Source organism: Squalius cephalus (genome assembly GCF_949319135.1).
Source record: "Squalius cephalus genome assembly, chromosome: 2".
In the NCBI taxonomy this organism is placed as follows: domain Eukaryota; kingdom Metazoa; phylum Chordata; class Actinopteri; order Cypriniformes; family Leuciscidae; genus Squalius; species Squalius cephalus.
This window is the reverse complement of record NC_137123.1, coordinates 27,287,889-27,300,830: the sequence shown is the minus strand read 5'-3', so window position 1 is coordinate 27,300,830 and position 12,942 is coordinate 27,287,889. Positions and strand designations below refer to the sequence as shown.

The following is a 12,942-nucleotide window of genomic DNA, read 5'->3' as shown; positions in this document are numbered from 1 at the left end:
TCTCCCAGTCGATTAGTCGATTATTTGGTCGATACGTTCTGGCTCGACCAAAATTCTGATTGGTCGATTTTTTGCCGCGTTCATTTCATTAGTTTTGTCGCGTTCATTTCATCAGTTTTGCCGCGTTCATTTCATCAGTTTTGCCGCGTTCATTTCATCAGGTGGAAAGCACTAATTGCTAATGGGGGTGTTTTCAGAGCACCGCTGTTTCACAGGTAACAGTCTGTCTTCAGAACACCCCCCTTGTTTTCACTTCTTTTGGATTAGCCCAACCCACTGGAGAGAGAGACAGATTGAAGAAAGTAGGCTACTAGAAGTTTTGCTGAATATTATTACTTGATCTGGTTTGTTTAATAAATATATATTTTTTTAATAAAGTGGACGTGCCTTTTGTGTTTAAGAGTAAAAGCTTTAAGTTAATAGTCTATTCGTGTCTCAGCCGCGAAGCTGAGCTTCTATGTTCGCGAGCTGCACAGAGCGGCTGAAATTATAGTGTCTGTCAGTTATTATAATACATATGACAAAACAATTGTCTAAATTATGTTACATATTCCTCAAAAGTTCTTGTCATGATATCACTAGTTGACAACAGAGTACTATTTTCGGAAATCATAGGCTCTGATCTGATATTGCGTGCACGTGAAGCAACGCTGCCAGAGCCGACAGACTCGTGTGTCAGACTCATTTCAGTGCAAAATAATTACGTCAAAAACGATTTAATACTGCAAATAGCCTACTAGTTTTTTATGTTTATTTATAATTCATTTAGGCGGACAACAAGGCGCACAGTGCGCAGCTAATTAATTTTAAGTTTTTTTTTTTCCTAACGTCATTTTTAGTCGATTTTTAGTCGGAAATTTCAGGACTTTAGTCGACCAAGATTTTCTTTGGTTGATTACAGCCCTAGTGGCACATCAGACCATAATGCCTGGTTGTATATGCTTGTGTATGATTTATCCACACATTGTTCTTGTTGAGGCATGTTACAAAGTGTGTCCTTTAGCTTTGTTTGTGCTCTCTGGTGTCCACTGAGGATCGGGTAAAGAGGCAAAAAGAGAAGGAGAAAGATCGAGACAGACGGTTCGTGATTTGAGCAGCGCGGCTTTTCTTAAGCGCTCCTGTTAGCACCGTGGCAAGGGTTGCTATCGATTAGAATATGAAAACCTAGAGGCCTGCATATAAGATTGGGGATGAGGAGGCTTTGGAAGGCAGTAGAACAGACAGGTTGCACACACACGCGCAGCAGCACAGGAAGTTGCTGATTAGGTTTGACCTGGTGTCAAGCACACAAAAAAATGCTGAAGAATGCTGGGCAAAATCACACGAAGAGAAGGGCGCAAAAAAATCAATGACTGACAAACAAACGCCTTTAGTTTACTGCCGTGGAATGATGAGGCTGTGGAAATAATATCCTCATCATTGACTCTTTTGTGCCTTGTGTGTGTGTGGGTGTTTAGATGGCAGATGCTGTATTAAAAGCATAGAGCTCCAGATAAATGTTTGTGAAAACAGATAATTCTGACTCTTTAATAGGATGAGAAACATTCAAAGCCATTGTGAAATGTTGATAAACCCAAACCTGTGCATGTTTTGTAAACCGCCTAAAAACTTTTTAGTTCAGTTTATTAATTTCAATCATTTATTTCACTTCACGTCATGTCTAAGAAGTTAATTTGTAGAATCTTATGAGAGTTGTTCCTGTTCTGTGAAAACTTTGCTTGGAGTTCTGTGTAGGGCTGGGTACCGAGTTCGATACTTTTTAGGTACCGACCGAATTGCCGATACTATCGAGTATCGAAAAATGACTTGTTGTTCGGTACCAGATTTCGATACCTAAGGGGTTAACTCGTCAACGTCAGTGCTCAAACAAATACAAATAAAATGCACAACGACACACCTAAAGTCGCTCACGCACGTACACTCAAACTCTACACACACGAGACGCGCGGAACTCTCCGCGCACATACTCATATGAGACGCGAGCACACACACAATACCCTAAGTCGATCAAAAGTGTGGCTACATTTCTCCAGGTTCGATGCCAACAGCGCGCGATGCAGAACTTGCGGTAAAATAATTGCTAATTGCTGCAAAGACCGGTACCGCGACCGATATGATGAGGACCTTGACAGTGCACGGAGTAAACATAAGAGCAGAAAGTTGCTCCGTCTTCGACTGTTAAATGAAGAGATACCTTGTTGATCACTCTGACAGTGTTTATATTGCAATAATGACCTATACTGAATGTACACTGCCGTTCAAAAATGTGTTGGTTAGTCAGTATATATTTTTTTTCAGTAAGGATGCATTCAAGTGATCAAAAATAACCTTAAAACATGTGTAATGTTACAACAGATTTCTGTTTCAAATAAATGCTGTTCTTTTGAAATTTTTATTCATCTAAGAAAAAATGTATCATAGTTCCAAAATATTAAGCAGCAAACTGTTTTCATATTTCTGAAGGATCATGTGACACTGAAGTAATGATTCTGAAAATTCAGCTTTGACATCACAGGAATAAATTACATTTTGAAATATATTCAAATAAGATTTTAAATTGTAATACTATTTCACAATGTTACAAGTTTTACTGTAATTTTGATCAAATAAATTCAGTTTTGGTGAGCATGAGCTCTTTATATATAAAAACAAAAATTGTTATTTGTTCCTTTGTGCACTGGCTAAGGAGCATGAGTCAAACTGAAAAAATTAAACCAAAGTTTTTCTGAGGTAATCTGTTATGTAATATTGTTAAAATGGATTTCATAAAATTGGTATCGAAAAAAAGTATCGTTCAGGAACCGGTATCGAAATCAAGGTATCGGTATTGGTATCGAAATTTTTTGAACGATACCCAGCCCTAGTTCTGTGTGCACAGATTCGTGTTCGGACTGCTGAATGCTTCAGTAGTGCTGTTTATTATGCTTGGCGAATCTGATATGGCTGAATTGATCCTCTAGCATGAGAGTACTAGTCCATGTCTCTTTCCTTTCACTAAAATAGCCATTTCTTCAGTTGTGTTTATGGGTTGGTTTGTTTGTGCACTGGAAGAATAGAAAAAATAACTCTTCCCGTCCTGGCATTTCAACAGTGCTTTCATCTCTTCTTTCTGCTCTCGGCTTTAATTGACAACTGCACTGGATTATGGGCCGTGTTCAACTTCTTCGTCTGCTCTCACAAATCATTGCGCATGACATGAGAGAAGCGCGTCAATCTGTGTTTGATCTGCTCACGTGTGTGAGTGTTAGACACAGGCAGTAGAGAGTGCTGATGGAGCAGGTTGGCTTGAAACCACAGACAGACCCAGGGTTATCACAGAGAGAGAGAACGAATGAAAGTGGGATGAGAGGCGAAGAGATAGAGGAAATGAATTTGTAAAAAAAGCTGCGAAACCAGGATTACGCAGCACCCTCTGCATACTCACTTTCTTCAATCTGTTCAACAGCTGAATTCCTCACCATAAAAGGCTTGTGCGCTGCAAACCATCTGAAGCTTTTTAGAATTATCAGTAGCACTTTACATGAAGTGATTTTATTACAATAGAAGCTGTTGTACTGAGCATCACCACAGCTGTGATTCAGCCATAGGATAAATAACAAAATAACAGGCTGTATCGCTACTAAAATGTATGTCACTTGACATTAATCTCTCTTTTATTGAACTGTTGTATGAAAGCAATATCACACTCACGTTCATGCTAGTTCTGACTATTACACAGTCGTCACAGTTATATTGTTTAAAATAGCATTCTTGTTGTATGACAATTATAATACTTATAATCTGTTGAATATTTTCATGAATAATTTAAGCACTATCGTAATGCATTTTAGCACTTAATTCACAGTTACACCTTTAAAATCTATAATGCATTAAAACATGATTAACACCCAATTTCATGGTTCATGTTACAATGCATTATACTTTATAATGTAAAACCTTGAATACATAAGCATTATATTCTATCATAACTCTGGTTACAATTATTTATGACAATTTAGCCAAGCCACTTTACCTAAGTCTTTTATAATGCATTATAAGAGTATTCATAATGTGCGTTATAATGTGATATATCTTTTCATACATAACTGTAACCAACGTTAAAATGCATTATAATATTTGCAGATTCCTTGTTACATCTGAAATTGTTTGTTTGTTGTGTTTTATTGCATTATATTTTCAAAGGCTTGACATAAGTATTATAATGTATTATAACTGTGGTTATAACAATTAGTCATGAGACCATTATAAGGTCCATTAAAAGTAGTAATTAATGCATTAAAAATATGTTTATAATTCGTTACACATAAAGGCTTTAAGTAAAGTGTTACCAAAATATTTAATGAACTAAAACAAGGGATGCACTAATGCAATATCTGTGCACAGATACCAAACGATTACTAATACAATAGGTATAATAGATATCTTCCACAGATGATTTTTTTTTTCTTCTTTGCTAACAGGTTGTTTTTAAACCATGATAATCAATTACATATATTTTAAAGAAATTGAAATAATCATTTTATTCACTAGCAAGTGTTCCACATTTATTTAGCTGACGTTATATGCTTTATTATAATATAATATAATAATATGTGTGTAGTATATTATGGACAAATGTAATTTCTCCTTGAATTTTGTTATACACAAAATAATTAATGAATTAATAGTTAACATTGTAATTAATGCTTCTGCTGCTGCAATTAATTCATTTTGAAAGTAGTTTTTTTGTTTTGTTTTTTTGCAACGATTGAGCATTGTTCCTAATCATAGACACATCTGTTGTGTAGTAAATGCAGTGGTGAATCAGAGGCCATTTCTCAAGAATGAACACTTTAGTGCTTTAGTCAGTTGGTCTGAGCTCAGTAGATTCAACTCTCTCACACACACACACACACACAGTGGTGTATCAGTGGCAGCACATAATGTTAATGGCACTTAATTTGTTGGTTGGGATTGGCAGGCTGGTGTGAGCCCTGCTCCCAGAGGATCTGCCTGTAATTGTGTTTCATATCATAAATATATAAATAAAGCTTGCAATGATTACAAAATAATAATTCTCCCCCACTCTTTCAGCCTCGCTGTTTCTTTTTCTCTCACTATCATTCACACACACACACACACACACACACACACACACACTGGCTTTTCGTCTGGATATCCTTTGCTTTTCTCTGTTTCTCTCTCACAATGCAGTGTAATGTATGGAGTGGTAGGTAATTAGGTTGCGACTTGCGAGTAGGACTCCAAAGCCACACGCCACAGAAGCAGAGGTGACTTTGCTCACTGTCTCATGAGTGTGTCCAGATCCCTGACAGGGAGCTGAGAGCAAGTCAGCTTAATTACTATTCACTCACTGCCCTCACCCTTTGCCTATGACTGCTCTCAGATCAGGGGTCTTTGACCATGTCTGATAAGCTGTTATTATATGCTAAGTGGTGGCACTGAGCCCACGTCAGTGTTTTGAACTGGTTTGGGAAGGTGATTATGTGTCTGTGAGATTGGTTTCAGAAAGACATGAGCGAGGAAAAGAACGAAGCCTTTTCACATAACAGGAGGACTTAAAATGTCAACAAGATGACAACATTTTCAGATGAATAGCATAAAATTAGGCTTTCTCTTACTATTCATTAGGCTGTTTTGCTGAAAAATATTTGTTTTCCTTCTAAAAAATATCATTTATTTATTTATTTTCATGCTATTTTACTCATTGTCTTCCCTTAATGCTGTGAGTGTGTGTGCTTTTGTGTGATGTGTGTGTTTATGTGTATATGTACATACCAGCGTCCATTTGTTAATGGCTGATTTGATGGTAAATGGACTGCAAGCGGAGGTATATCCAAGATGAAGTGAATTTGGCAGCCATGGAAAGCGTGTGTGTGTGTGTGTGTGTGTGTGTGTGTGTGTGTGTGTGTGTGTGTGTGTGTGTGTGTGTGTGTGTGTGTGTGTGTGTGTGTGTGTGTGTGTGTGTGTGTGTGTGTGTGTGTGTGTGTGTGTGTGTGTGTGTGTGTGTAAAGAGAGAGAGAGATATTGTGGTTTCCTCGGCCTCACAACTTTATGCAACGCACCAATGCTGTGTCCTGAAAGACAATTGTGGGCACTGTCGAGAACATTTCCAATTTCATGTGACCAAAGCTAGTGGAGCAGAAACATCACAAACAGAATGCTTAATCATACTACTGTAGCTGCAAACCATCATTCTTTGCCGTTTTTTTTTTTTTTTTTTTTTGAAGCAATGGATGATTTTTGTTCATGCTGCTTGCATTAATGTTAATAAATGCATTTGATACAGCTTCACAAACATGCACTTCATTTTTGATTTGCAGGAAAGAAAAACAACTCAAACTTTATTTTTTATAAAATCATTTACTTTTCATATTTGCAGTAATGCATTTTTTTTAAAGTACTGCTCTATGTTGGTTCTTTTCATTTGCGGTTGTTATTTTTTATTTTTCCTTTGGTTTAAAGTGGTTTTCTTTTCTTTAGGTTCTCCCATGCCATCCTCTCTCTCCAGTCCATCAGTCACTGAGCATTCCCATTCTCAACCACCCTCACCCAATCTCCATGACAACCAGAGTTCCATCTTAAGTAATGCCACCACGCAGGCGGCACAGGACTCTGATTCGGAAGAAGAGTACACGGCCGTTCTCTATAGACCCGTAACACAGCCTGCCCCCAGCCACAGCTGTAATGGTAAGGTAACCAGCCATCTCTTTCTTTCTCTCTCTCTCTCTCTCTCTCTCTCTCTCTCTCTCTCTCTCTCTCTCTCTCTCTCTCTCTCTCTCTCTCTCTCTCTCTCTCTCTCTCTCTCTCGCTCGCTCGCTCGCTCGCTCTGTCCTCCCAGGTCTGCAGAGTAAGAAAAGCGTGAAGGCTGTGTGTTCCTAGTAAAAAACACTGGAGTAAACTGTATGCAGGCCTTGTCTGGAAATGTTATTAATGAGAATGAGAATCTCACATCCAATGAGAGGTGTTTAACCTCTGAGTAGGTTAGGGGATGTTAAATGGACTTCAAATTGCACTCGAAAACCAATTTTGCATGCTAAAAATCATGTTCAACTGAGATTTGCTAGACTTAACTGAACTTTGAATGAAGTTGAAGGGATAGTTCGGCCACAAATTAAAATTATCCCTTTGTTTACTCACCCTCATGTGATTCCAAACCTGTAAGTATGGCTTTCTTTTTTTCTGTAGAGCAAAAAAGCAGAATTTTGGAGGAATGTTCACACTTCTTTCTTCTGTACAATGAAAGTAAATGGTGACCAAATCCTTTAAAGCTCAAAAAGCCCATATTATCGGTCCACTTTATTCCAAGTCTTCTGAAGTCAAATAATTATGGAAGCTTGTTTCCCCCACAGAATAAAAAGTAAAAAAGGTAATTGCGACTTTTTATCTCACAATTTTTGTATCACAGACTTTTTTTTGTCACAATTGCAAGTTTACATCTCGCAATTCAGAACTGTGAGATATAAATTCGCAATTGCGAGAAATAAACTGGCAATTCTGACTTTTTTTCTCAGAATCTCAAGTTTATATCTCGCAATTCTGACTTTATATTATATTATATTATATTATAACACACAATTGGGAGTTCTAAAGTTGTGAAATACAAACTCGCAATTCTGAGGAAAAAAGTCGTCTTTTTTTTCCCGAACTGGACTTATATCTCGCAATTCTGAATTTATAACACGCAAGTGTGAGTTTATATCTTGCAATTCTGACTTTATAACACGCTATTGCGACTTTATATTACGCACTTCAGAGTTTATATCTCACAATTCTGATATATAAAGTCAGAATTGTGAGATGTAAACTCATATAGATGTATACTCATGTAGTTTACATCTCTTATGTAAACAAGCTTCATATAATAGATAGAGAAGCTATCGCTGACAATCTTGCTGTAAAAGTCTTGACAGTTGCAGGCAAAATCACAGCTTGGACATTGCGCTAGAAAGTCATGTGGGTTTTTAAAGATATATTATGATAAAATTTTCATTCCTGGTTGAACTATCCCTTTAAAAAATAAGCCACGAATAGAATGTGTGTGCTTTTACTCGGAGCACATTCTGTTTTATGTGTTCTGTTCTCATCTCTCCAGCAGCTATGCTTTGAGCCTCCTCCTGTTATTGTTTTCATCTTGTGTCTTTTCAGGCACTAACACAAACAAACACTATGCTGGTGTGTTCTTGTCCTCATGCACCATGACCTCTGTGTCTTTGTTTGAGAGCCTTAGGAGCTCCAGCTGTCATCAACATCGTCTTAAGCCAGCATCCCACTAGCCGATTTTTCATGCGTACGCTTCATTTACATAGTCATTGGAGAATCAGAGGGAGTCTGTAAGCGCCGCCGCGTCTCTCAGCGGGCGAGTGTTAACAGCCCTAGCATCCAAACTCCCTGCCGACCCTCTGAAAACATCTAGCAAAGTTTCAAAAGTATCAAAGGCAATCAGATGTGGCCTTGGTTGTGACCAATAAGCTTCTTCTTAATGAAAATTTAATGTGACACTATCTTGCTCTGCTCTGATCCAAAAAAAAAAACCTCACAAAACCATTAAACAGCTTGCGCCAGCACAAACCCTCTTTTGTCATTAAAACAAACTACTGTCAGGATTTACTAAAGTCACTCAGTGAAAAAGTAGCGCTGAAAAGGCATGGACACAGTTATTTTTGCGGCTGACTTTATCGCATATACATTTGTAAGAGTTTCACTTTCAGACGCAAAATCTATGGGAGAAGAGTATTTGAATGAATCATGCAAGATGATTTACTAAGGTTTGCACGCGTCAATTTACTGGTATTTGCGGCAGTATTTAACTAGATTGCGTTGGTCATTATGGAAATGATCCAGATGCCTCTGTGTTCTTTAATTTGCGTGTTGTCTGTAGATCATGCGCAGAACTTTCTATTCCCATCAGCGCTTTTTTGGAATTATGCTTAGAAAATCTGGCCTTAAGTCTATATATATATATATATATATATATATATATGTATATATATATTATGTGTGTGCTGTAGTTCTGCTATTTCGTCTTCATGTGACTGTGAATTGTAGAGAAATGTCACAGACTTTCATTTTGTCTGTCACCACTTCATTCTTAGTCATTGAGTGACAGAAGCAGTTTCAGCAAAACCCCAACTACAATCGATTCGTTTCAAGTCGGCTAGTGAGACATTGGTATTAAAATGTTACAAACTTATAAGCACATTTGAAACTTATAAATGAATGGTTTTACAGTTGTGCTCCACACAATCCAAAACTTGTATCTTATGCTTAAGCTGCCATTCATTTAAATCAACCTGCAATATCACCAGCAAACCTGTCAAGACTCACTTTCTTCACTCTGTGTTGTTGACATTGGTGTCGATGTATTTTTACCTCTAAAAGCCTGCCTTAAACAGAAACATTTCATTTGGCCCAGTATTTATCCATGATGAGGATGATTAGATTTGCTTTATGAGGGGAATGCACGGAGTTACTTTACCATTGTTTATTCGGGGGAATAGCGTGGCAAATTAAATTTAGGACTCTCCTCTGCATAATTCCTACATTCTGCAGCGCATAAGGAAAGTATGTTGTTAAGGACTGTATGTCTCCTTGCAGTGACATCAGGAAGGTTGACAGACTTTACTTCTGAGCTCAAACAGGACCACACATGTCCAGATGTTTACAGTATGCTGCTTTTAAAGAAAACTCACCTTCTATTCATCCATACGATGTGATCCAAACCCTAATCAAAAGCAGCTCCAGTTAAAAGAAGAAAAAAGTGGATCAGTGTCAGGCTGTTCATAATGGAGGAGCTTTTATCTGAAGCGAGGGGCTTTCTCGATAACCATCTGAATTCACAGTGATGCAGGCTTGACTAGAAAACCCCACATTTACCGCCAGTAAGTCTTTTAGGCCGACTTGCGTGTGGTTGTCAAGTGGGGATGAGGAAGCACTCCAAGCACTGACATCTCATCATTTGAAGTGATCATCAATATTTGTAATGAGTGGAGGTGCTGTTGCTAATCGTTGCGGAGACGCAGAGGTGCCCAGACAACTTAGCAGATCAAACTGGAATGAGGGTAGAGAGAGAGAGAGAGAGTAGGTGGGACAGGTTGAAAAAAGGCTCCAGTACACATCCTCAGAGGTTTTAATAGTCTGAGAGTAGACAGCAGGTCAGTGCACCGGCTCCTGTCTGCAGCCCTCCATATTAAACGGCAGAAGGAACAGGAAAGGAGGAGACAGAGGAGAGGAAGGGGAGGTCGAGCTGGAGCAATGGTATTTATTTATTTATTTATTTATTTCAACGCAATCTCAGCTATTTTGACTTATTTATTTCAAGAAACGGCTAAAGAAACATCTTTTTCGTCAATACTTGACCCAGTAATACTAACACTTACTATTCTATTATATTTCTATTCTGTCTATTTATTTATTTATTTATTTAACTAACTGGCACTTGTCACAGCACTTACATATTGTTGATTTGATTGCTTCTATTGTTCGCCTCATTTGTATGTTGCTTTGGATAAAAGCGTCAGCTACATGATTAAATGTATTTAATCACTTCATGCATCTTGATGGATCAAATTGCATTTAATAATTTTGTTAAATTATACATATAAAAACACTAAGATTTTAAGGACATGAATCACAAAATTAATTATGTATTTATTGGATTTAAGGGGTTATTTACCCATAGTCACGACATTGATCATTGATTGCTTTTTATCATTTGTTTTTATTAAATAAAATAAGTTTTATTCAGCAAGGAAAAAACTGATCAAAAGTGACAGTAAAGACATTTATACTATCACAAAAAAATTCTATTTCAAATAAATGCTGTTCTTTTGAACTTTCTATTCATCAAAGAATCCTGAAAATAAAATGATCAGGGTTTTCCACAAAAATTTTATGCAGTTTAAATGTTTTCAACTTTGATAATAGATATGGGTGGAAAGACCAAATGTAAAAAGCATTTTCATATGCATAAAAAACCTATTCAAGCATTCCTCTCTGTGAGTATCTATTCATCTGCATAATGTTAGACTTCTATGTGGGAGCTTTGCCTTTCTTTGTGAAAAAATAAGAATAAAGATTGAGAAAAAGGGTCCATAGAATAAGTACACTCTATTCTGGTCAAGACCCGCTCGAAATGCAGAATATGGATCAGAAGGATAGACAGACAGACAGCTAACAAGAGCTATGTCCGTCAAGAGCGATTACCCTCCGCCTGCGTAACCCATCCAACGTGGACTCTTGTTGTCAATTAGCCAGCCGGGGGTCCTGCTGAAGCGGACTCTCTCAAACTGAGCCTCGGGTCACCAGTCCTGTCGGGCTCCTCTTCTCTCACGCACCGATTGCTGTTGTCAGGTGCAGTGGGCATGAAAGCAGCAATTTTATAGCACAGGAACTCCAATAACGTTTACCGGGGCCGACGGAGGCCTCTGACTCCTGTGCCTTGCTCACTCAGCCACGTGTGTTGCTTAAGTTCCTACTGTTTTTCGCTTTCTTGCTTCTAACTTCCATTCTCTTCACTTCTTCCTTGTTTTCTCGGTGAACAGGGAGAGAAAACTGGTGTATGGGCCACAGTTTAAATTAGGCGACCACATCAGTGCCTGCTAGAGAATGAACATGAGAGCATTTACTATGATCCAGCTCCAGATGGGGGGCAGTAATGATCCATTGGGGCTGTAAAAGTTGATGAATCAGGGTTGGATGCAGATCAGAAGCATCGTTCTCTCAAACAGAGAGAGGTTAGGTAAGGGCTAGAATAACACCTCTGAAAATAGATTCTGAGAACTGTTTGGTTTAGGAGGACCAAGCTCCCAAGACTTTGCATTGTACAGCTTAGGGCTTCACACATTACCAAGGAAAACAGAAAGTTTTCTTCTAAATCGCAGTTAGATCTTATTTAATTTTGATAAAAACAGATAAATACAAAAAAACAAAAACAAATATAAGACTATATATGAAATCTATAAGCCTATACATTTGGCTTATACATTTGTATAAGCCTATAACCCTATACATTTGCACCAAAAAAATGTATAAGAAACGTATAAGCCTATACATTTGCACACAAAAAAAAAGAAAGAAAGAAAATAAATATATGTCTGCATGAGCAAATTTTTTCACATACATTGCCGGTCAAAATTTTGGAATAATTTAGACAACCATTACTCCAGTCTTTAGTGTCAAAGCATTCTTAAATAATGATTATTGTTTTTTTTTATCAATGTTGAAAACAGTTTTTGCTGCTTAATATTTTTGTGGAAAAATATTGATGAATAGAATATTCAATGTACAGCATCTATTTGAAACAAAATAAATATTTGGATACATATATGAGTACATTTATGAGTATATTGAATATATATGAGTCCTTTCTGGAAGAAAAAAAGTAATTTATTTATTAATTTTTTAATTATTCCAAATTTTTGAGCGGTATTGTACGTGAGTAACTTCTACATAAAAGTTTATTTTGTTCACTTTACTATGATTCTAAGTGTATAATGCATATGAAGAATCATATACAAATGTTAAGTGTATCCAAATATATAGAGTTTGAAAAGCTGCTGCGAAGCACATCTTGTGTGCATTCTTTGTGCAAGTTTCTTCCATCACTCACTCAAATGTGATGCAACTCATGGGATTCCACATTGGGTTATTTATAATGGATTTAAGTTTTAAAGATTAATATTGTACTTCATTCTGAAAGGATCCTTGTGTATTGTCTTGCTGGAGGTCTGTGTGTGGTTGCACCAAGGTTGCATGGAGTCATTTTGACACCAGTAATACGTCTGTCTGTCTGTCTGTCTGCCTCTCTTTGTGTAACATTTACTTCACTGGGCTGGTAGGAAGAGTTTCCAGTCGGGTTAGATGTAATTGGGAGCACAACTGTATGTCAGTTACAGTTCAGTGTAACACTCAACTCTGTGTGTGTGTGTGTTGGTTTGTGTT

At 37.4% G+C, this 12,942-nt stretch overlaps 1 protein-coding gene across 7 annotated transcripts in view; it reads left to right on the top strand.

The window, feature by feature from the left end:
• Positions 1-12,942, top strand: part of tenm3 (teneurin transmembrane protein 3) — a 275,552-nt gene that overhangs the window by 139,600 nt on the left and 123,010 nt on the right. For 4 of the 7 annotated variants that reach the window (XM_079853351.1, XM_079853355.1, XM_079853354.1 and 1 more), the window contains one exon: positions 6,484-6,690. The exons of the other annotated variants lie outside the window; for them this stretch is intronic. In XM_079853351.1, coding sequence (XP_079709477.1) covers positions 6,484-6,690 — 207 coding nt within the window. The remainder of the gene's footprint in view (positions 1-6,483; positions 6,691-12,942) is intronic. 7 annotated transcript variants of the gene reach the window in all.